This window comes from Ranitomeya variabilis, chromosome 1 (genome assembly GCF_051348905.1).
Source record: "Ranitomeya variabilis isolate aRanVar5 chromosome 1, aRanVar5.hap1, whole genome shotgun sequence".
NCBI classification, from domain to species: domain Eukaryota; kingdom Metazoa; phylum Chordata; class Amphibia; order Anura; family Dendrobatidae; genus Ranitomeya; species Ranitomeya variabilis.
Window position 1 is genome coordinate 338,645,670 of NC_135232.1, and position 23,579 is coordinate 338,669,248.

General features: G+C 45.7%; 1 protein-coding gene across 1 annotated transcript in view; it reads right to left on the bottom strand.

Annotated features, from left to right (window-relative positions):
• Positions 1-23,579, bottom strand: part of TUT7 (terminal uridylyl transferase 7) — a 115,706-nt gene that overhangs the window by 79,717 nt on the left and 12,410 nt on the right. The window contains exons 3-10 of the mRNA XM_077299541.1: positions 22,629-22,801; positions 14,184-14,300; positions 13,876-14,053; positions 13,395-13,483; positions 11,036-11,087; positions 10,848-10,917; positions 9,382-9,508; positions 6,044-6,163 (exon numbers count right to left, since the gene is read on the bottom strand). Of these exons, the coding sequence (XP_077155656.1) occupies positions 6,044-6,163; positions 9,382-9,508; positions 10,848-10,917; positions 11,036-11,087; positions 13,395-13,483; positions 13,876-14,053; positions 14,184-14,300; positions 22,629-22,801 (926 nt within the window). The remainder of the gene's footprint in view (positions 1-6,043; positions 6,164-9,381; positions 9,509-10,847; positions 10,918-11,035; positions 11,088-13,394; positions 13,484-13,875; positions 14,054-14,183; positions 14,301-22,628; positions 22,802-23,579) is intronic.

Consider the following 23,579-nt stretch of genomic DNA (forward strand, 5'->3'; position numbering starts at 1 on the left):
TGTCGGCGCTTAGAGCAGTGTGGGACGCCGGGCTAGCCTGCAGCACACCGGGTGGCGCCACCAAATGCGCTGCCGGACACAGAGCCCCCCAGCCACACCATCCTACCAGGTAGAGGAGCCCAGGGGACATACTCACCTAGTGCTGGTCCCGGAGACAGGACACCACCGGCGACCGCTTCCTGACGAAATGTCGCCGCCGTGCAGCCCCGCCAGGACCACCGTGACATCTCCAGGATCTCCGCACCGGCCGAGGTAGGAGACCCCCCCCGCGCTACCCGAGTTGGCCGGCCTGGGATCCTTCTGTAATTTCTGCAGGATCCCGCCCCTTTAGGAACAAAAAACCAACTGATACGTGGGAGAGGTGCCGCCCTTTTGTATCTGTGGGTTTCCTGTTCTTAAGGGGCGGATCCCCTCTCTCGTGGTGCGGTCATGGGAGTCCGAATAAAATCCGTGTGCTTTTTATTGCTCCTTTTTGCCTCCTTGAGACATAGTGTATGTTTATTCTCTCCAATAAACTGCGATAGCAGGGCTATGGGTGCAGAGAAGGGGTTAAGCTTTTTCCTACAGTGTGAAGCAGCTTACCCACAGTCCTGTGCTTGTGTCCCCAGGGAGGAAGAGAGAAGATTGCGCCTTCCAAGTAGTTAGGCTAGTGTTTCGGCCGATTCCCCACAGAAGTGGAGTCCCAAGATGGCGCCCGAGATTTGCAGGGAGCTTCTCATTCAGAGCGAGAAGCGCCCGAGTAGTGGGCGGGGCTCCGGCGGTGGGCGGGGATTTCAACTGCGGCCTAGTCCGGCTGAAAAAGACGGGGACCAAATTTATGGAGCCTGCGGGCAGACCGCGCCAGCGAGCCGCAATGTAGCGCCGAATGATCGCCGCTGGCGTCCAGCCAGCGGCACCTCTCCCCAGGGACCAGGACCATACCTTCCCACACAGGCAGCGTGAAGTAGTAAATTACTCACCACCGCCGAGCAGAGATGCAGCCTCCATTGCGAGGGAACAAGGTTAATCGATCCTCGCTTTGCCGGAGGATGGAGAGCCTCTGTCCATCTTCATATGTGCCTGCCGCAGGGAACTTACGGCTACTGTGGGGATGACGCCGTTAGGTAAGGGCTTGATTGCAGTGGAGCCCGTGAGATGCACATAAGAGCCAATACTCTGCTCGCCATCTTACAGGGCGGGGGGGTGGGGGAGATCGGGACCGTATAGGAACCGTCGCCCTAGTGTAGATTAGGCGTGCCCCAGTCATTGCAGGAGAGGTATACTCGCTGTGCTCACCTGTTGATGGTTCGGGGGAGAGCGGACCCTAGAAAGGAATCTGTTGCCCCCTTCACTCTGTTAATTAAAATATAAAAATCTACAGAAAATAAAAATAAAAAAAAGTTGGTGTCTGAAAACAGACCCAAGTGCCTCCTACAGACACTAAGCAAGAACTGGGTCATTACTGGCCAGTCAAGGGTTGTATACTGCAGATGAGGAGTTAATTCTTTATGTGGTTACTTAGTGTCCTTCTAGTGGCAAGCAGCATAACACCCACGGTCTGTGTCCCCCAATGAGGCGTAAGAGAAATTCTCATTTCCCTTCTTATTCATATTTGATGGCTTTTTTATACTTACCTGTCTGTTTGGTACAAGCAACAACATCTTACCCTTAATCTATGGGAATCTATATAGGGTATGTGCACACGTTCAGGTTTTTTTGCGTTTTTTCGCGATAAAAACTCATTAAAAGCGCATGCATTACGCATTCTATCATTTAGAATGCATTGTGCATGTTTTGTGCACATGGAGCGTTTTTTTTCCGCGAAAAAAAGCATCGCGGTAAAAAAAGCAGCATATTCATTAATTTTGCGGATTTTCCGTGTTTTTCCCGCAATTCTATGCATTTGGAAAAAAAACGCATGAAAAAACGCATAAAAAAATGCATGCGGATTTCTGGCAGAAATGTCCGGTTTTTGCCAGGAAAATTTCTGCTAGAAATCCTGACGTGTGCACATAGCCTTACACCACTTTAATGGCGTTCAATTTTGGAATTATTCTCCGCAGATTTCAGTCTTTGTACATCTGAACATGTTCTAATAAATAAATCAATTTATAAGTCATCTTTTATCTTATTCATGCTCAATTGTCCTTGGGGCACAACGGGATTGAATTGTCCTTGGGGCACAACGGGATTGATTGGATTAGATGTTACTTTTTATTCATCATCATTTACCTGTTTAGCAGGGTTGTTTTTTTATTCTATTCACCCAATGTGCATAATGCTTTGCCTTTTTACCCTTACTCCATCTTATTAACGTCCAATCGTGTGGTCCTCTCAACATCTTCATATGGTGTGGGTTCTCTCTCCCTTACTCCTGGGAGTCTCGCATGCACTTTAACTTTTTTCTATTGCATTTCCCAGTCTCGGGTGGCGCGCTGGTCGTGAGACCAGCGCGTGCGCACTTGACATATTACAGCAGAGACGTCTGCTTCTACCATGTGACCAACAGTCGTCACTTCTGCCTCCCTTCCTGACATCCACACACAAAACGATACTGGCAGCTCTACAATCACTTCCCCTGACAAAGCTGTCCCGGTAACAGCGACAGGCGTTGGGTGCTTCCTCCTCCACCTCCTGCTCCTTTGTTTGGCTGCCAGTATGTATTGCTTAGAGATCTGCTACCTTCCAGCAGCACCGTTACTTGTTGGACCCTGCACTTATACACGAGCACTTTACAATCATCTCATTAAAAGGGTTTTATTATATCCCTTTATTATATTCTCTAACCTTTATTCGATTGAGGGCTTTTTTGTATCCTCTGTGCCCTGGTGCCTTGTATTATCAACCTGGTCAGGTTTTGTCTGGTACTGCATTGTCCGAATATCATATGTGCATTTCTGGTCGCCATGCATTATCTCTAGTTTAGTCTAGGAACAGGATTCATGTGGTGGTGTGTTGTATTGTTTTGTTTTTAACATTGTTGCCAATAAAGTTTTCCTATTTTATATTATCATGGGCGGTGTGCATACTATATAGTCTCTTCCTTTTTTTTGCCATGTTCTAATTTTTGCCCACTTGGTTTGCACCCCCAATGTTGATTTGAGATCTTTTTGATTTGCTGTGCGCCAATTACATTATTATTCATGAGCAAAGCAAATTTTTGCAGAATCAGAATGGGAGTACAGAGATGCGGGGTTGAGTAACCCCAATTAATATCCACTAAAGTCATGAGTGCCAGCTTTAGATCCATTTCAGAGTTACAGAAGGATCAGACACTATGAAGTGTCTGCAAATAAATATCTCTCTCTCTCTCATTGTCTAAGGGGTACTTCCGTCTGACTAAAAATGAAAAATTACCCAGAAGACTTAGCGGTTTGGGTAATCTAGGTAATTTCGCAATGCATCCTGGGAACGAAAGATGGCGGCAGCCGCACGCGCATCGGCGCAGCTTCGCTGGAACCTGGCGGGGGAGTATCTAACTATTTTATATTTTAATTACACAGTGAGTGGCCGGGCCCAGGTGTAGTGATCTATGTGTATGCTGGCCCCAGCTGTGCGGAGTAGTCGTGTATCATATGAAGCTGTATGGGACTATATACTCCGTGGGCTTGCATTATATACTCCGTGGGCTTGCGTTATATACTCCGTGGGCTTGCGTTATATACTCCGTGGGCTTGCGTTATATACTCCGTGGGCTTGCGTTATATACTCCGTGGGCTTGCGTTATATACTCCGTGGGCTTGCGTTATATACTCCGTGGGCTTGCGTTAACGCATCGTGGATTCTACAATATGTATGTATGTATATAGCAGCCACATAGTATATAGCACAGGCCACGTAGTACTCATATACCACGTGGCCTGTGCTATATACTATGTGGCTGCTGTATACATACATATTCTAGAATACTCGATGCGTTAGAATCGGGCCACCATCTAGTATATATACAAGTTACTGTGGTTCAACATAAAGCCACAGCAGATGTGGATAACTGGATTATAATTTTCACAAGTATAGTAAAGCAGGATATATAGTACTTCATACTGCTCACGTTTGAATGGCACTTGCGGCAAATTATCTAGTGATCAGAAGTCTATATTGCTGATGTTTTATCACATAGAAAAAGAGCCATAAATTGGATAACACGCTGAGGAAGTTACTATTCAAAGGACAACCCTCAGTACCCATGTTATTCATAGTTTTACTGAAAAGCATAAGGAATTTCTTTCCCCCACTGCTGTGTCCTATTAACTCAGGGGCCACATTATCCAACTTTTTTTGCTAAAGGACAGGCAAGTGCAAAATTGTATATATTGGTTGCGTTTTTTTTTTGTTTTTTTTTACAGCTGGAGTGGTGCCACTAATCCAAGTTCCTGGCTTCTAATCTCATTCTCACCAGATGGTATCTTCAGTTATCTGCGCTGGTCAGGTCAGTCTTAGGCCATGTGCACACGTTCAGTATTTTTCGCGTTTTTTTCACGTTTTTCGCTATAAAAACGTGATAAAAACGCGAAAAAAACGCTTACATATGCCTCCTATTATTTTAAGTGTATTCCGCATTTTTTGTGCAAATGTAGCCTTTTTTTCCGCGAAAAAATCGCATCGCGGAAAAAAAAGCAACATGTTCATTAAAATGCGGAATTGCAGGGGATTCCGCACACCTAGGGGTCCATTGATCTGCTTACTTCCCGCACGGGGCTGTGCACACCATGCGGGAAGTAAGCAGATTATGTGCGGTTGGTACCCAGGGTGGAGGAGAGGAGACTCTCCTCCACGCACTGGGCACCATATAAGTGGTCAAAAAATAAGAATTAAAATAAAAAATAGTCCTATACTCACCCTCGATGTCTTCCCGCCTCCACTGCACGCTGCCGTTCGGTTCCTGTAGCTGGTGTGCGGCGAAAGACCTAGCCGATGACGTCACTGTCCTGTGATTGGTCGTGAGCGGTCATGTGACCGTGACGTCACGGAAGGTCCTGCGCGCACACACCAGCTATAGGAAGACGAACGGACGCCGCTGATGAGATGTCTGGGTGAGTATAACCATTTTTTTTTATTTTTTTTATTATTTTTAAACATTCTATCTTTTACTATAGATGCTGCATAAGCTGCATCTATAGTAAAAAGTTGGTCACACTTGTCAAACAGTATGTTTGACAAGTGTGACCAACTTGTCAGTCAGTTTTCCAAGCGATGCTACAGATCGCTTGGAAAACTTTAGCATTCTGCAAGCTAATTACGCTTGCAGAATGCTAAAAAAAACGCAAAAAAAAAATATGCAGATTTCTTGCAGAAAATTTCCGGTTTTCTTCAGGAAATTTCTGCAAGAAATCCGCAACGTGTGCACATACCCTTATGCAGGCTGTCACCTGCCAGATCGATCTGTGCTTGCTGGGAGAAATCAGAAGTCACAACCCCATGTCACTCAGCCGGAAACAGGCTCCAATAAACCTACATGGAGAGACTGTGGCAATTCCAAATGACTTCCGGTCAGTCATAAGTCGCAGTCACAAGTTAGCGGATCAGGACCAGAGTGGCACCAGGACAGAGTGAATTGGAAAACTGCTTTTATAGAAAGTCACATTGGATATTTAAAATTAGTACAAAGCAACTAAATGGCATGAGCAGTGTGCCTCATGTCGGAAAAAAATAAAAATAATAATAATAATAATAATAATAATAATAATAATAATAATAATAATAATAATAAATATATATATATTTTTTTTTTTTAAATGAACCTTGAATAAAAGTTAAGAGGAAAGTTGTGCATGTGACATTTTCCCTATATTATAGCGTATATATATATAAAAAAATAAAATCAAGGCATGGATCCAATTGCTGGATAGCAACATTCCCATGTAAAAAAAAAAATCCTTGCACAGATAGCCAGAAACAGCTGATCTGTGGGTGTGCTGCAATCTCACCTTCTGCTATGGCTGTATCAATACAAATGAAGCGTCATTAATAGCAAAGTGAAGGACCCCCTTTAATGTCTGAAAAATCTTACATTTCTGTAAGAAAATTATACAGCACGTAACAAAATACTGATACCAAAACATACCCAGGGTCCTAAGTAAACAGGAAGAACGGGTTCCTTTCTTTGCTGAAGGAAGAAAACCACCATGAGTGCAGCTACGTAGGGTGGTAAACCACCTTCTTCTGGCCTATCAATGCAGCACAACTGTTAAATAGATAAAAAAAGTTTGAGAAAACTAAGCACTAATTTAATTTGTAGACCTCATACAATAGCATTTCTTCTAACCAGTAACCTATGCATTGAAAGCAAAAGCTACGGCTACCAACACGCAAAGTTTGTTTCTTAGGCACATTCAGCTGAAATATGCAAGTAGCCTATAACTTACATGTGGTTTCTGGAGTAAGGCACTACATTGTTCTTCGATCTGGTTGGCGAGCCTAGATGCACACAGTCAGTACATTAGCCTTTAGCACAAGTCTTGCGCCTAACCCTACAATGTATACTGTAAAGTTGCCATAGGCGATCATACAGTTTGCATAGGCGTTTGTGTTATGTGATGAGAAACCACATCCAACTAAACTTTCCAATACATAGGGCCACCGCACAGAAATTTAAACCATGCAGTATGTTTGTTTCTTTACAATGGGTCCCTATGGTGGATGGCGCCTGACCATGGGCACAAAAGCAGTCTTTAAAGGAAAGGTGCCGCATTTTATTTTTTGTATTAAAAATAATTGTTTATATAAACAATTATTTTTCATACAAACTTCCTTTTTTTAATTAATTTTTTTTTAAGACACTGGGCGCCGCCATTTTGCTTTGCAGGAGTGTAAGTGAAGCTGCACGTCACTTACACTCTGCATTTACGGCAGCCCAGGGCATAGAGATCTGCGGTCGGGAGCCGACTCTATAGCTAGCATTATAAGCTGCTTTCTGCTGTGTCTGGCCACGGTCCCTGAGCCGTCCTGCACAGGGGGGAGGAGGAGGAGACCAAGGATGGGAGGGAGAAGAAAGGACTCAGCAGGGAGCCGTAAGTATCAGTGGGGAGGGGGAGAGGGAATCTATTCCTATCCCTTGTGGTGCTGACTCTGAGCAGTGTATCTCCTCCCATGTGTGTTACTGTCTGCTGAGCTGTGTATCTAATCCTCTCCTGTGTGATACTGACTGAGCTGTGTATCCAATCCTCTCCTGTGTGATACTGACTGAGCTGTGTATCCAATCCTCTCCTGTGTGATACTGACTGAGCTGTGTATCTAATCCTCTCCTGTGTGATAGTCTGCTGAGCCATGTATCTAATCCTTTCCTGTGTGATACTGTGCTGAGCTGTGTATCTAATCCTCTACTGTGGGATACTGTGTGCTGAGCCACGTATCTAATCCTATCCTGTGTGATACTGACTGAGCTGTGTATCTAATCCTCTCCTGTGTGATGCCATCTGCTGAGCCATGTATCTAATCCTATCCTATGTGATACTGTGCTGAGCCTTGTATCTAATCCTATCCTGTATGATACTGACTGAGCTGTGTATCTAATCCTCTCCTATGCAGTCCTCTCCCCCGTTATGTGTGATCTATATGGCGGCGTTCTGTGAGAAGTATATGGCGGTACTATGTGATGTATATGGTGGTATTATGTGTGATCTATATGGCGATATGTGAGAACACTGGTGGTATTATGTGTGCTCTATATGGCAGTATTATGTGAGATCTATATGGCGGTATGCTCTATATGGCGGTATTATGTGTGCTCTATATGGCAGTATTATGTGTGCTCTATATGGCAGTATTATGTGAGATCTATATGGCGGTATGCTCTATATGGCGGTATTATGTATGCTCTATATGGCGGTATTATGTGTGCTCTATATGGCGGTATTATGTGTGCTCTATATGGCGGTATTATGTGTGCTCTATATGGCAGTATTATGTGTGCTCTATATGGCAGTATTATGTGTGCTCTATATGGCAGTATTATGTGTGAGAAGTATATGGCGGTACTGTGCTCTATATGGCAGTATTATGTGTGCTCTATATGGCAGTATTATGTGTGCTCTATATGGCAGTATTATGTGTGCTCTATATGGCAGTATTATGTGTGCTCTATATGGCAGTATTATGTGTGCTCTATATGGCAGTATTATGTGTGCTCTATATGGCAGTATTATGTGTGCTCTATATGGCAGTATTATGTGTGCTCTATATGGCAGTATTATGTGTGCTCTATATGGCAGTATTATGTGTGCTCTATATGGCAGTATTATGTGTGCTCTATATGGCAGTATTATGTGTGCTCTATATGGCAGTATTATGTGTGCTCTATATGGCAGTATTATGTGTGCTCTATATGGCGGAATTATGTGTGCTCTATATGGCGGTATTATGTGAGAACACTCTGGCGTCGTTATTTGCGATGGTATTATGTGAGAACTATAGGACAGTATTATGTGTGCTCTATACGGCGGTATTATGAGTGATCTATATGGCGGTATTATGTGAGAACACTATGGAAGTATTATCTGCAGAAAGGGGACCAAATCTAGGGTGGTTCCAGTTGAGCAGCTGCACGCGGGTCTGGGGTAATAGAGGGGGCAGCATGACCTCCAGTTAGGTGCCTTCAGGGGAGGGCTGGTAAGGCAGCTGAAGAGAGGGGTCTCATGTTTATCGTTACTATATGGCTACATTTCCTTCCCAGCATCACCCCGGACTGCGCCTGTCACCTCGCTTTCACACATCGCCAGGACAGGATCTGAGGAGGGGAATGGGGTCTTTGCATGCAAAGCCTGGATCAGAACAGGCCATCAATCAGCAGAAATGTTTCCTGGATTTCTGAGGAGACGGTCCATCCATGTGTATAAAAGACAGCGCTCTATGTACAATCCCTGGCTGCTCTGCGCACCAAACAGGGTGCCCCCCATAGACCAGCACACTGCTCTCCTGAAATACTCTGTGCTGCTGTCATCCTGCTCCCTCCACCATATATCTCCCAGAATCCTTGCTGCCTGCCATCTTCGGTGACTGTCTACTTGTCAGTATAACTTTGCAGTCACCAACAAAATGGCTGCACACTGTGTTCCTGAATCCTCAAATCCCCTAGCAAACACCAGAAGGGGAGGAGAGAAGACATCACACACGTCAGCAGACTCAGCCCATAATTACTGCAGTGCAGTAATGTGAGCTAGTTGTACACTAGGTTTTTGTCAAATTTCATTAGCTGCTCCCCCTAGTGTTTAAAAGTGGAAATGCCAAACCTTTTAAAATTATTTTTCATATTTTACTAAATTAAAAACAAATGATAATTTTTTAATAAAATGTAAACATTAATTCTTTACATTTTTTCAATCGCTGGAAAAAAATTTTTTTTGATGGCACCTTCCCTTTAAACTCAATATTGGGGAAACCCTCATCTAGATTAGCAAGACTTACCTTTGCCCAATATCGGAAAGCCACCACAAGAGGTACAAGCCTTGATTCTTTTCTGCCCAAGGCAGCCAAAAGGTTGGTGGCAAGACAAGCATTCTCATTGCCCGCACTCACTTTACATACAAGGCCACTATGAGGCGGGGAAAAAAAAAAAATAAAATAAATACAAACAAAACGACAAGGTTTTTAAGTGATATGGCTTAGGCTGGGTTCACATTACGTCTAAGCAGTCCTTTAGATGGACTGTGTTACACCGCGGTGTAACGCAGAGAGCGAGAGAGATTTTCCTAAGCCAGAAATCGAAAACAAAGCTTCTGACCATGCTCAATGTGCAAAAAACGGATTCGCTAGCCGGAACCGTTCATACACACATCCGTTCCATGCGTTTATTGCCGGAAAAATCCCTTCAGGCTTTTTCGCCGCACAGAAAAAACGTTGCAGTAGACGTTTTGTGTCTGGCAAAAAAGCCTGAAGGAACGGATCCGGCAAAAAAACGGATGAAACGCATGCCCTTCAGGCACAATCTGGCGCTAATACAACTGTATGGGAAAAAAACGGATCCGTTTTTTTCTAAAACTGCCGGATTGTGCCTGAAACAAAACGATGTGTGAAAGTAGCCTTACTGATACATATTGGCCATTTACTGTGGCTTTAGAAATCATGATAGTCATCATTAAAAATCAAATCAGTCTACACTTTCATTTTACTCGCTTATATCGAGCCATTAATTCCAGAGCTTTACAGACATTTGCACTGTCCCCATTGGGCCTCGCTCCCAATCTAGATTCGCCATCAGCATGTCTTTGGCTTTCTACATTGTGGGTTATAACTCAGCCCAACTATTAGTTGACAAGTCTCCCTTACCACAGCTCCCACTGCAGTCTTGCCTATGCTGCAGACCCCACAGTCTGCTCTGCACCATCCTTTTTCATGCCAATGACTGGAGCTTCATTGATATGTGATTGAGTATAAAGAAGAGGGGGCAGGGCACATTATCTCAGTATGAGGACAGCACCCACAAAAAAGTTATATATACAAAAATTTGATTTTTTTTCTTTTTTGTAGGGTGGGTGAAAGAAAGGAAGGGTGGTAATAGTATATACACATTAAGTTTATGGGACATCTATTTAAAAAGGGGAACCCGTCACCTCCAAAAAAAAACAATGCTAGGCAAAACATTGTTTGGATTGTTTAGCCTGGCTTACTGGAACATCAGCTACAGGGAGAAAATAAAATTATTTTCCCACTGCAGCAGCTTTCTTCCAATCACTGCACACTCCATGTATAGCCTTGCACCACCCAAATGCCTGGAAGAGTGGACGCATGGTGAATAGAATGCAAATTCCTTCCCATAGGCACTACACAAGCAAGCCAGCTACTACCTGAAAAATACCCCTACATCTGCAGGTTAACAGATTTTGGGAGGTTACAGGTTCCCTTTAAGGGTTAACAAATCTTGGTGTACAGACCTTTGCTTTTCTCTGCACACCACTACAGGCACCCTGGCATGGAAATCAGCTTCAAAGTCTGTGAATAAATCTGAAATGGAAGCACCAAGATTAAACAGTCAGTAAATTAGCAGCCAGTGGATGCTATCTAACACATGTCCAGCAGAATAATATACCAGCACGTGAACTAAGAACTGGTATAATCTTACCACTTTGCTTCAGGCTTTCTTGAACCAATAGAAGAACATCAGGTTGATTCATCTAGAAGTAACAAAAGAACATTTAGGGTATGTGCGCACACTGCATATTTGCTGTTGTAAAAATCTATGTATTCTTCCTCTTGGCAGAAAACGCAGTTAAAAATCCACACGGATTTGATGCGTTTATGGTTTTTTTTTTATGCAGATTTGCATGCGTTTTTGTAAGCTAAATAAAGATATTAAAAAAAGAAAAAAAAAAAGAATTGTGATGCCATTTCCTAGCCCAACCTCTTACATTCTCCATTGAAGATCATAATATATCATTACATACAATGTTCAAATATAATGTTTACACACAAGTATATACACATACATATGTAATTCCAAGCCCGAGATTTTGTAACGAACAGGCGTCAGCCAGATACCCTCATTAATAAAATGGTAAATAAAAAGTTAAAGACACACGCAATCTGTGTTAAACGCAGTATCTTAAATTTTCAAAAACTTTATAAGGGTTATGTTCCCACGGTCAGTAAACGCTGTGGGTTGGACGCTGCGTCGTACATCCGCAGCGTCCAGATGTTACAGCATAGTGGATGGGATTTGAAGAAATCCCATCTCCACTATGTGTACAGGGACACCTCCGGCTTCCCTGTGGAGTCTGCAGCATTTCAATTTATCTTGGACACTCAGACTCCGCAAGAGAAATGTCCCCGGTGATTTCGCACGGTTCAATGAACACATATGGAATCACCTGCGTTCAAAAGCCGGCAGCGTTTTGGACAGAGTGGACGTGTGCTGCGTCCAAAGCGCTGCCGATTCCTGACTGTGGGAACATACCCTAAAAAATAAATAAATAAATATTGCGTTGGCTCCCGCATAGTTTTCTTAACCAGCAGAGGGAAAGCTGATGGCTGAAGTTAATATTCTGGGAAGGAGCCAATAGTCATAAAAAGGTTCCCAGGCTGTTAATATCAGCTGTAGATGTTTGCTTAGCCTTTACTGACTGGGGAACCCCAGAAGGAAAAAAAAAAAAAAATTGACATGGGGTCCCCCTATAAAAATAGAACCGGTAAAGGTGGCATCCCCCAAGCAAAAGACATCAGCTCTCAGCCGTCTCAAAAATGGCACATCTTCTAGATGTGCCAATTTTGGCACTTGGCCTCGCTCTTCCCACTTGCCCTGTAGCAGTGGCAAGTGGGGTTCATATTTGTGGAGTTGATTTCACCTTTGTATTGTCAGGTGACATCAAGCCCACGGATTAGTAATGGAGAAGCGTCTATAAGACTCCTATCCATCACTAATCCTACAGTTGTATGGTAAATAAAGACATAGCCAGAATAAAATCCTTTATTAATCTTAATTAACCATACTTACTGCATTGCCTAATCCCCGACTCCCTCGATCTCCTGCAACAAAAAGTAAAACAAATACTCCCTGTCCGCCATAGTCCATTTAATGACGAGTGTCTCACAACGATCTCCCATGTAGAACAGTCACATCAGAAAATGTGACTGCTCTACACTGCCTCAAGTGACAGCACGAACTCTGGTGAATTCTCTCATGGCGGCGTAGTGATACACTGACAGGAAGTGATCCTCCCACAGAGTATCAAGTCGGGTAGAGCGGTCACATCTCCCAATGTGACTGTTCTACACATGAGATCGCTGTGGGACACTTAAATGGACTACGGCGGAAAGGTAAATATATGGTGGTTTATTTTATTTTTGTTGCAGAAGTCGCGTGCGTTGGGGAATTAGGTGTTTGGTATGAATGTTGCATGTGATTATGTAAATATTTTGTTTTTTTACACACACACACACGAACACAGTCGCCAGGTGATGGGACTACTGTCCCATCATCGAGTCATGCTATCACTGTTATATGTGACAGTAGACATAGCTGGATGGGAGCATTAGTCCCATCAGATGATGCCGGGCCACACACATTCTCCACTCACACACTGTTCCTCCTTCCTGTCTGCAGCATTTTTGGCACACAAATGCGCAAACCTTTTTACAGCTGCGGATGTGACTGACTCAATGGAAGTCAGTGAGTGCAGAAATGCTGCAGATCTGCAAAAAGAATTGACATGCTGCGGAAAATAAAATGATGCAAATACACGCGGAATTTTCCGCAGCATGTGCACACCAATTCTGGATTCCCATTGATTAACATTGCTTGGGCAATACATTGCGGATCTGTTGCAATTCTGCGTGGAAAAAAAAAAACAAAAAAAACACAACACACTGCGGATTCGCAACGTGTGCACATAGCCTTATATGATAAATCCTTCTCTGCCTCATTTCTCTAGGAGAGAAGAAAGTCATTGTAAGATATTACAATTATCAAAACTCAGGTAACTTACAGAGTCAGGAAACTGAATGTCTATGTTCAGATCAGAATTTCTGAAACCCAGCCTGCTGCAAGAGGATCCATAGAGCCTCAAAGAACATCCTAAGAAAGAGCACACAGATTAGGCCCTGTGCACACCCATCTAGTATATAGCTGCAGGTTGCAGAGACATTTAGGAGGAGGTCTCTTGTTCATACAGTGGTTGCACAATTAGATGACCTCATTCTGGTGACAATTAATGGTTTGAGCCTCACAGTAGCTCAAGCACAAGTCAACTCTTTAGACAAAGTGAGTAATAACACCCACACCAAAAGCCAGTCTAAGGGGGCATTTACACTGCAAGATAGTTGTGAATGAGTGGGTAAAAATGTATTCAGTCGTATTGTGTAATATAGACACCAAATTATTACCTTGTGAGCGTTCAGGTGAATTATGCTACAGGTACTAAGGATTAACCTTCAGGCAAAGTTCAGTGTACTTGAAATCTACTTTACCTGGGAGTTTCTCTTTAATGACTGCTTCCATAGCCGACACCGTGGACAGTCTCTTAACCATGTCATCTTCATTTAAGCCGTGTTCCTGTACCACCTTGCTTATTGCAATACTAATGGCATGGATCTGAGGCGGCTTTGGTGGCGGCAGTGTTGTTAGCAATTCCTCTTCCCTTTTTTCCTATAGAAATTATAATTTATATGAATCACAAGTTCTGACATACTGTATAGTTTAGTCGTGCGATACAATTCATTCTGATATGGAACTAGTAGGTTTGCACAAGTGTAAAAAAAAAAAAGTAGTGACTCACCTTTATATTTCTCCTGTGCCTCTTTTCTTTCATGTGTTTATGTGCAGAAGGTATTGAGTCAAGTAGGGCATCACAGAGCTTACAAGTATAGACAGCGGTAGGATACCTTCGGGGACGCTTTGTGGGAAAAAAATATAAATTATATATTACAGTACATATATACATATACTGTGTGCAAGTGTATTTTTATTTCGGCTCAAACACGGATTAAAACATTACTACCATTTTGTACAGCCGACGTAAAATTAACACTCATTTTGTTGAGGACATTGAAGAAAATCTGGAAGGTTTCCACAACATATTAGTGAAGTTAACCCCTTAATGATCAGAGGTATTTTTGCATTTTTCATTGTTTTGCTCTCCTTCCCTGAGCCATAACATGTTTATTTTTTGGTCAAAATAGCCATTTGAGGGCTTGTTTTTTTTTGCAGGATGAGTTGTACTTTTGAACGACACCATTGGTTTTAACATTTCGTGGAAAAACAGGAAAAAAAATTCCAAGTGTGATGAAATTGCAAAAAAAAGTGCAAACCTAGTTTGTTTTCTTTTAACCATATTCATTAAATGCAAAAATGTACTCGCCATTATGAGTCTCCAGGTCATTAAGAGTGATCAGATCGCTTGTATGTAGTAGAAATGCTTACTTGCTATGAGCGCCAACCACCGGGCAGCACTCATAGCAATCTGGCTATAACAACCATAGACGTCTGCTGGAGACCTCTGGTTGTCATGCTGACCCATGATCACGTGATGGGGGGGGGGGGGGTGTGTGTGTGTGTGTGTCACCCATGGGCAGGGTTCCGACACGATTCCAGGAAGCGCGAGTTAAAATGCGTTTAACAGATTAAAAGCCGCAGGAGGGTCGCGATTCCACGCGCGGCTGTTAGAAGCACATGCCATCTGTTCAAAACCGCCGACCTGTGCCAGGAAAGAAGTGGGCCTCAGTGTTGGAGCCCACAAAGGGGGGGAGACTCGACATGCGCTTTACATGTACGACACATGTTTTGAAGGGGTTTAAGTTCAAGCAAAACACAAAATTAATCCGATTGATAAAGTGTGTGACTAGAAAAAAAAAACAAAAAAAAAAAAAACACATTAAAAAAGGAGATTTGTGTACTCACCGTAAAATCTTAGCCTCTAATTGGGGGACACAGGACCATGGGTGTTATGCTGCTGTCCACTAGGAGGCGACACTATGCATAATCTGAAAAAGATTAACTGTGGCTCCTCCTCTGCAGTATACACCCCTGGACAGCATCAGCCTTCTCCAGTTTTGTGCAAAAGCAGTAAGAGGAACGTAACATGAATAACATAATTATGCCTGTAAGAAGGCAACTATGTACGAGTTCAAGAAATTATTATGAGAACTCAGTTACAACAGCCCGGAAAGGGCAACAGGGTGGGAGCTGTGTCCCCCAATTAGAGGCTAAGAGAAAGATTTTACGGTGAGTACACAAAAATCTCCTTTACTCTGTCACCTCATTGGGGTACACAGGACCATGGGATGTCCTAAAGCAGTCCCTGGGTGGGACGCAATGGACGAATATTGTGCAGACAGGCCCCTATACTTAGGGCACCGCCGCCTGCAGGACACATCTACCCAGGCTCGCGTCCGCTGAGGACTGGGTATGAACCCTGTAGTGTTTAGTAAACGTGTGTAAGCTAGTCCAAGTGGCCGCCTTACACACTTGTTGTGCCGAATGGCCCAGGAGGCCCCTACCGCCCGTGTAGTGTGCCGTAATACCGGCTGGAAGAGGAGAATTCTTAAGGCGGTAGGCCTCTTGCCAGTTGGATCAAATCCACCATACAAGGATAGCTTTGGAAGCTGGCAGACCCTTGTGGCCACCTTCCGGAAGGAGGAAAAGAGAATCAGACCTCCGGAAGGATGCAGTCCTAGACACGTATATACGCAATGCCCTGACAAGGTCAAGCGTATGCAGAGCCTTCTCCACTCTATGAACCGGACAAAGGGATGGTAGTGAAATTTCCTCATTGAGGTGGAAGTTGGACACAACCTTCGGAAGGAAGGATGGGACCGTACGAAGAACTACCTTGTCCTGGTGAAAAGCCAGGAAGGGCCGTCTGCAGGAGAGTGCTGTCAGTTCAGACACCCTGCGTAGCGAGGCGATTGCCACCAGGAAAAACCACCTTCTGGGAAAGAAGGCGGAGCGGGACCTCCTTAAGGGGTTCGAAGGGTGGTTCCTGCAATGCTGTCAGGACCAGGTTGAGGTCCCACGTTTCTAGTGGTCGTCTGTAGGGGGGGAACCAAATCGGGAAACCCAGTGAAGGAAAGTCCTTACTTGCGGCTTGGTAGCAATGCGCCTTTGAAAAAGCACCGAGAGGGCTGACACCTGGCTCTTAAGTGAGCCCAATGACAGCCTGGCCTCCAGACCCGATTGGAGAAAACCAAGTACTTTGGGTAGGGAATAAGGGAGTGGGATCTGGCCACAAGATTCGCACCAGGTAAAGAAAGCTTTCCAGGTACGGTAATAAATCTTGGCAGATGCTGGCTTCCGTGCCCTGATTATGGTTCCAATGACGTCCGTCGAGAGCCCTGCCTGGGTTAGAACCCAGGTCTCAAGGGCCACGCCGTCAAATTGAGAGCCCCTGAGTTCTGGTGGTAGAACGGGCCTTGTGATAGAAGATCGTGGTGGTCGGGGAGACGCCAGGGGGCGTCTGCTGCGAGTTGTACAATGTCGGCGTACCATGTGCGTCTGGGCCAGTCCGGTGCAATTAGGATGGTTGGAACTCCCTCTTGTTTGATCTTCACCACTCTGGATATCAGGGGGAGAGGTGGAAAAATATACAGAAGCTGGAACTTGGTCCAGTCCTGAACCAGAGCGTCTGCTCCGAGCGACCGCGGATCGTGTGTTCTGGCCATGAAGTTGGAGACCTTGGCATTGAAGTGGGATGCAATTAGGTCCACATCCGGGGTCCCCCAGCGGAGACAGATCTGGTGAAAAATTTCAGGATGGAGAGACCACTCTCCCGAGTCTATTCCTTGTCGGCTGAGGAAGTCTGCTTCCCAGTTGTCCACACCCGGAATGTGGACCGCCGAAAGAACCGACCCTGTGTCAACCGCCCAGCGGAGGATGAGAGACACTTCTCGCATCGCCTGCGTACTGCGGGTCCCCCCTTGGCGATTCACATATGCCACAGCCGTGGCATTGTCCGAATGTATTCTGATGTGAGAGGCTGCCAGTAAGTGATGGAAGGCCCTCAATGCCAGAAGGATGGCACGAATTTCCAGGATGTTGATTGGCATGGTCGCTTCCACTGGGGACCACTTGCCCTGTGGTGTAGGTGCACCGCACCCCAACCCGTCAGGCTCGCGTCGGTGGTCAGAACCTTCCATTGACCTGTGAGAAAGGATTTCCCCTTTGCTAGCGAGGTTGGCTTGAGCCACCAGTGCAGGGACCTCCTGGTTGCCGATGTTAGCTGGAACTCCCTGTCGAAAGAAAAGGGATTCCTGTCCCAGGACTTGAGAATGGCTAGTTGGAGAGGTCTGAGGTGAAACTGGGCAAATGGGACCGCTTCTATTGCTGCTGACATCTTGACGAGGACTCTCATGGCAAACCGGAGAGATCGAGGGGGTTTGCGGAGGAGGGTGCGAACTGCTAGTCGGAGAGCCAGTGCATTGTCCTTGGGAAGGAGCACTAGACCCCTGGAGGTGTTGAACATTCCCAGGAAGGTCAGGGACTGACTCGGGGTTGGTGATGACTTTTGTAGGTTGATTAACCAGCCCATGCGACTGAGTATCGGTTGTGATTGAGACGCTGAGCTCGCAGTCCTTGAAGGTGGGAGCCTTGATGAGTAGATCGTCCAGGTATGGAACGACTACTATGCCTCTGGAGTGTAGGACGTCCATGGTGGCTGCCATGACTTTGGTGAACACTCTGGAAGCCGTGGCGAGTCCGAAAGGGAGAGCCACGAATTGGTAGTAGTCTTGGCCTATTGCAAACCTGAGAAACCTCTGATGGGCAGGTGCAATGGGTATATGCAGGTATGCGTCTTGTATGTCTATGGAGGCGAGATATTCTCCCTTCTCCATGGACGCAATGATGGACCGAAGGGACTCCATGCGGAAATGACGGACCCGTACATATTTGTTGAGCTGTTTTAGGTCTAGTATGGGCTGTACTACGCTGCCTCCTTTCTTGGGAACTACGAACAGATTGGCGTAGAACCCTCGGAAGCAGTCGGTCGTGGGTACCGGTACTATGACTCCTGCTTGAAAAAAGCGAGGAGACCGCTTGGTGGTAGGCTTGAGCCTTGGCTGGCGGTTTTGGGTGGACAGAGGAAGAATCGGTCCGGTGGGTTGGAGGTGAAGTCTATTTTGTATCCGGAAGACACTAGTTCCCTGACCCACCTGTCTTCTGTAATAGGCAGCCAGACTTGATGAAAGAGAAAAAGTCGGCCGCCTACTGGTGTGGTGTCTTCCGGAGTCCGTGAGTCATGATGAGGAGAAAGTCTGAGATTTTCCTCCCCTGGGCTTAGGCTGGCCTGCTTTTGACTGCCAGGTCTTGTCCAACCTTTGCGTCGATCGTGAGTTGTCCCTGCGTGAGGAACGGTTACGATTTTGTGCTGGACGCGAGACAGACCAGCCGGAGGAATTCCGAAAGGATCGGAATAGAGTTTGGTTACGCTTCTTGTAAGTGCGTATAGGTTTCAGTTGGGGAAGAGAAGTACTCTTACCCCCGGTGGCGTTGGATATCATAGTGTCCAACTGTTCACCGAAAAGTCTCCCACTGAGGTAGGGGAGGTGCGTGAGGGACTTCTTTGAGGCTGCGTCCGCTTTCCATTCCCGCAGCCAGAGGATACGCCGAATCGTGATGGCGTTTGATGCTACTCCCCTTGCTGAATCCAGAGCTGCATGGAGCATGTAGTCTGCTATTTGAACCACTTGGTCCGACAGCTCAGGAGCGGATGCTTGGAGAGCTTGTAAATTCTTTGCCCAGCCCAGAATGGCCTTGGCAGCCCAAACTGAGGCGAACGCGGGAGACAGGGATGCCCCTGCTGCCTCGAAAATTGAACGAGCCATGCGTTCTACCTGCCGGTTTGCTGCGTCCCTGAGGGTTGAGCTATCTGGCAGTGAAAGGAGGGTCTGTGCTGCTAGCCTAGAGACTGGGGGGGGGGGGGGTCCACTTCAGGTGGATCTGTCCATTCCTTGGTGTCCTTCTGTGGGAAGGGGTACCTAGCCTCCAGATATTTGCGATTAGCGAATTTTTTCTCAGGCTGTGAGCTGCTTTTTAAGGATTGCCTTAAACTCTGGGTGGTTACAGAAAACCTTAGGTGGCTTCAGAGGTCCTTCAAAGGAAATCTTATGTTCTGGAGCCTCTGGTGGCGGATCAGAAATGTCCAGCACCCGATGGATGGAAGAAATTATGTCCTCAACTAGCGCTGTATTGCTAGGAGGGATTGGGATCAGGGACCCCTCCGTTTCTCTGTCTGAATCAGAGTCGCAGATGCCTTCCGAATCCTGTGCATCACTGAGGCATCCCCTGCTGAGTGGGCCGGGGAGGAGGTCTTCTCTGGTCAGGGATTGCGTAGATCTGCATTGTCTGTCCCTGGAATGGGACGGTCTAGATGACCTGGAGCTACGGTGTCTCTCCCTAGAGGGGGATGACCGTGTGCTATGGGATAACGCAGGTGGACTTGATCTATGGGTCCGCTTGCGTCCTGACCTAGATGTGGATGTGCCAGGGTCATCTTGTTCCTGAGTCAAGCTCTCCCTTTGCTGGGTAACTGTCATAGCCGGGGCATGACCCTGCAGAGCCTGAAGCAATGTGGAGGTTAGGTTATCTATAGACTGCGTCAAAGATTGCGATATCCGAGTAGCCCATTCCGGCGTGGCATTAGACACCGAGGCATTGGCAAGGGCTTCTTGGGGCTCTGACACATTAGTTTGTATACAGTTCTGACAATGCGGGTACGTGCCGCTACTGGGGAGAGTAGTCCCGCAGGCTGTACAGAATGCATAATAGCAGTTCTGCCTGGTTCTCTTGGACCTTGAGCCCGGCATAGTGCCCAGATGCCAGCAGAGGACCTTACAGGGGTAGAGAAACCTATAGGGGAGCCTTATAGGTAATATGGATTCACAGCCGAGTAAAAAACCCAGCTGTGATCTTACCCCACCAGTGTGCCCCTAGGTCCAGCGCCGAAGATCCACAGTCCTGTGCCCCCCGGAGACTGGCTGCCTGGTCCTGAAGACCAGGAGATGCAGGGTTAATCTGCAGCCGAAAATGGCTGCTGAGAAAGAGGAAGGAGGAGAAGGGGGCGGAGAGCTGGAAAAAGGCGGCAAGGCTGTGTAAAAACGAGCCCTTTGTCTCGATCCACCCCCTTAATGACACTGTAGAGTGTCATATTTGTCATCTGGGGGGGCGGAGAGGAGGCGGCGGCTTCAGCTAGGCTGAAGCCGGGGCCTAAATTAGATGCCTGAGTGTTGTGATCTGGTGACCTTGGAGCCGCATGAAACTTTCTGTGGAGACGGTGGAACCTGTACTGACCGCAATCCTGAACTAACACCGCAACTAGAAGTAGCCGTGGGGTGTGCCTAACACTCCCTAGACACCTCGACACAGCCGGAAGACTAAATACCCCTATAGATGGAAATGGGAATGCTATCTTGCCTCAGAGCAGACCCCCCAAAGGATAGGCAGCCCCCCACAAATAATGACTGAGTAGGAGAAGAATAGACACACGCAGGTAGAAAACAGGATTTAGCAGAAGAGGCCACTCTAGCTAAATAGGAAAGGATAGGACAGATTACTAGGCGGTCAGTATTAAAACCCTTCCAAAAATATCCACAGCAGATAATACAAAAAGTTCCACAATCTAACTAAAGACATGGAATGTATATCTGCCACTCCAGAGAATCCAGCAAGACTGAGAAAATACTGACACAATCTAAGCTGGACAAGAAAACACAAAGAATAGCACTGAATTGTGAAGCACCCAACATGTGTGCCACAGGGAAAAAGAACCAGACACTTATCTTTGCTGATTTGGCAGAAAGGCAGGAGGAACCAGGCAGAGGTCCTACACCTCCCAACAACAATTGACAACTGGCAAGGACTAATGAATCCTGCACGCTTAAATACCCCAGTCAGATCTGCAATCAGCAGATACACCTGACCAGGGCTGCAACTCAGGGGCAACTGCATTACCACCTACAACCACCGGAGGGAGCCCAAAAGCAGAATTCACAACACCTGAGGCCCAGAAGGGCTCCAAGCCGGCGCGAAAGTCCGGGAGGGGGTCGGATCTGAACCGGACCCCCCCGGATTTAAAGGCAGGATGGTGGTGGGGCTATAAGCGGAAGCCCGGTTGGGGTCTCCCTGAGGCAGTATAGAGCTGGTGCTGCCGCAGAGACAGGGGCGCAGGGAGCCCTGTGTCTGTATGTGCCATGCCTGCCTGCACTCCCCCCAGCCCCAACAGGAGCCCGCAGCTGGGCTGGGGTCCCTGGATGCAGGCGCAGTGTGCTGGCCCATTGCTGGGAGCTTCAGAGTGCTGCCTGTACAGGCCCTACCTGAGGTGTCTCAACCTAATACCCCCAGAGGGGGATTAGGGAGGGTGCTGTTGTCACACCTTCAGGGGCCTTTATCCTCGACACTAAGCAAAAACTGGAGAAGGCTGATGCCGTCCAGGGGTGTATACTGCAGAGGAGGAGCCACAGTTAATCTTTTTCAGATTATGCATAGTGTCGCCTCCTAGTGGACAGCAGCATAACACCCATGGTCCTGTGTCCCCCAATGAGGCGACAGAGTAATGCAATTATTCCTTTAATGCAACTGTAAAATTGCAATAAAAGGTAATCAAGCCTGGGTGCCAAAGAACCAGGACTAGCAGTGCTTTGGATGCAGCGCATGTGTTCACTGAACCATTTATCGATGTAATTTCTCTTGGGGAGACTAGAGTCTCAGCAAGAGAAATGGACATGCTGCGGTCTGGAAAGACACCACAGGAGTCTATGGAAGCGTAGTGTACATGGGATTTCTGGACATCCCATCCACTATGCAGTAATTGCAGCTGTGGGTTTCATGCTGCACAAGTACGCAGCAACTAAGGGTCGTGGGACATACCCCCAAACATCATATGTGCCTCAAAAATGTATCCATACAAGAGTCCATTTTTTGTGCAAAAAATAAGCATGTTAGGCATCTGTGTCATCATACAAACAGGAAGAATTATTGCTAGGTCAGTTTTACATTGAACATTTAAAAATTAAAATAAAAACACCCCACAACTGAGCTGCAATTTGGCGTTTTCAGCACACCTGGAATTCCTCCCACTTTCCATAGAATCACATGATAAAATGAATGGTGTCTTTCAAAAGTACAACTCGTCCCACAAAAAACAGGCCAGAGTTACGTGGGCTGAAAAATAATATTTTAATCACAATTTATAGAAAGTCTTAAGAAAGTAGAGAATTCTTATGTTTCATACCCGTTTCAGCCTGTAAATACAGTCACGCTTTAACCGCTCCTCAGCTTGCTGCAGGCCTAGTAGCTCTTTTTTGGACAGCATGGATTCATCAATGACTGGGCTGCCAAGACAGTCATCTTCATCTCTTTCCGACCGTGAGTGCTGCCGCTCTCGTTTTACAGGAGTCAATAAATCTGTATTGGAGAAAATATGTAATCTTGTCATTTACAAAAAAAAATAAAAAATATATCATAAGTTAATAAAATGCAAAGCGAGTCGAAAGAAAAAAAAGTGTAAAAATAAAAATCAATATTTGGTGTGACAATACGGCTTTCAAAACAGCATCAGTTCTTAAATACACTTTAACCCCCTCAAAGTCAGCAGGGAGGTTGTTTCAAACATCTGAGAACCAACAACAAATCTGTGGATGTAGATTGGTGCAAATCCTCAATATAGAGAATGTCTGAACTGCATGAAAAGCAAGCCTCTGTTGGGGGCAGAGGTCACATCATTCTAGGACTCCTTGTTCTTTACGCTAAAGGATAAATCTTAAATGCTTTTGACTTTTTGGGTCATATCTGCAGTTTAAAGGCCATAAGACACCTCCCTGATTGTATTGCACAAGTATCTGCCTGTATTTCTAAAGAGGACACCAAGAAATGGGCAATGTTGAAGATCATAGACAGTGGCTGGGTATGGAAACTTTGTGCAGCAAAGCAGTGCCATTAGCTAAGAACTAGCAGTAAACAGTGGGACCCAGGTATATTTATCTACCTTTAAAAAAAAAAAAAAAAAAAGAAAAAAAAAACACAAGTGTCACTAGTGCACAAAAAATAGGAACTGGGGTGAAGAAAAAAGGCAGTAGGCTCTCTTCACGGAATAGTAAAAGCGTGAAACTGCAATAGAAGGCAGTTTACTTGCTTAAGGACAGTAGGGTGGTACAATAATGAACATCTGCAGGCAACAGTGAAG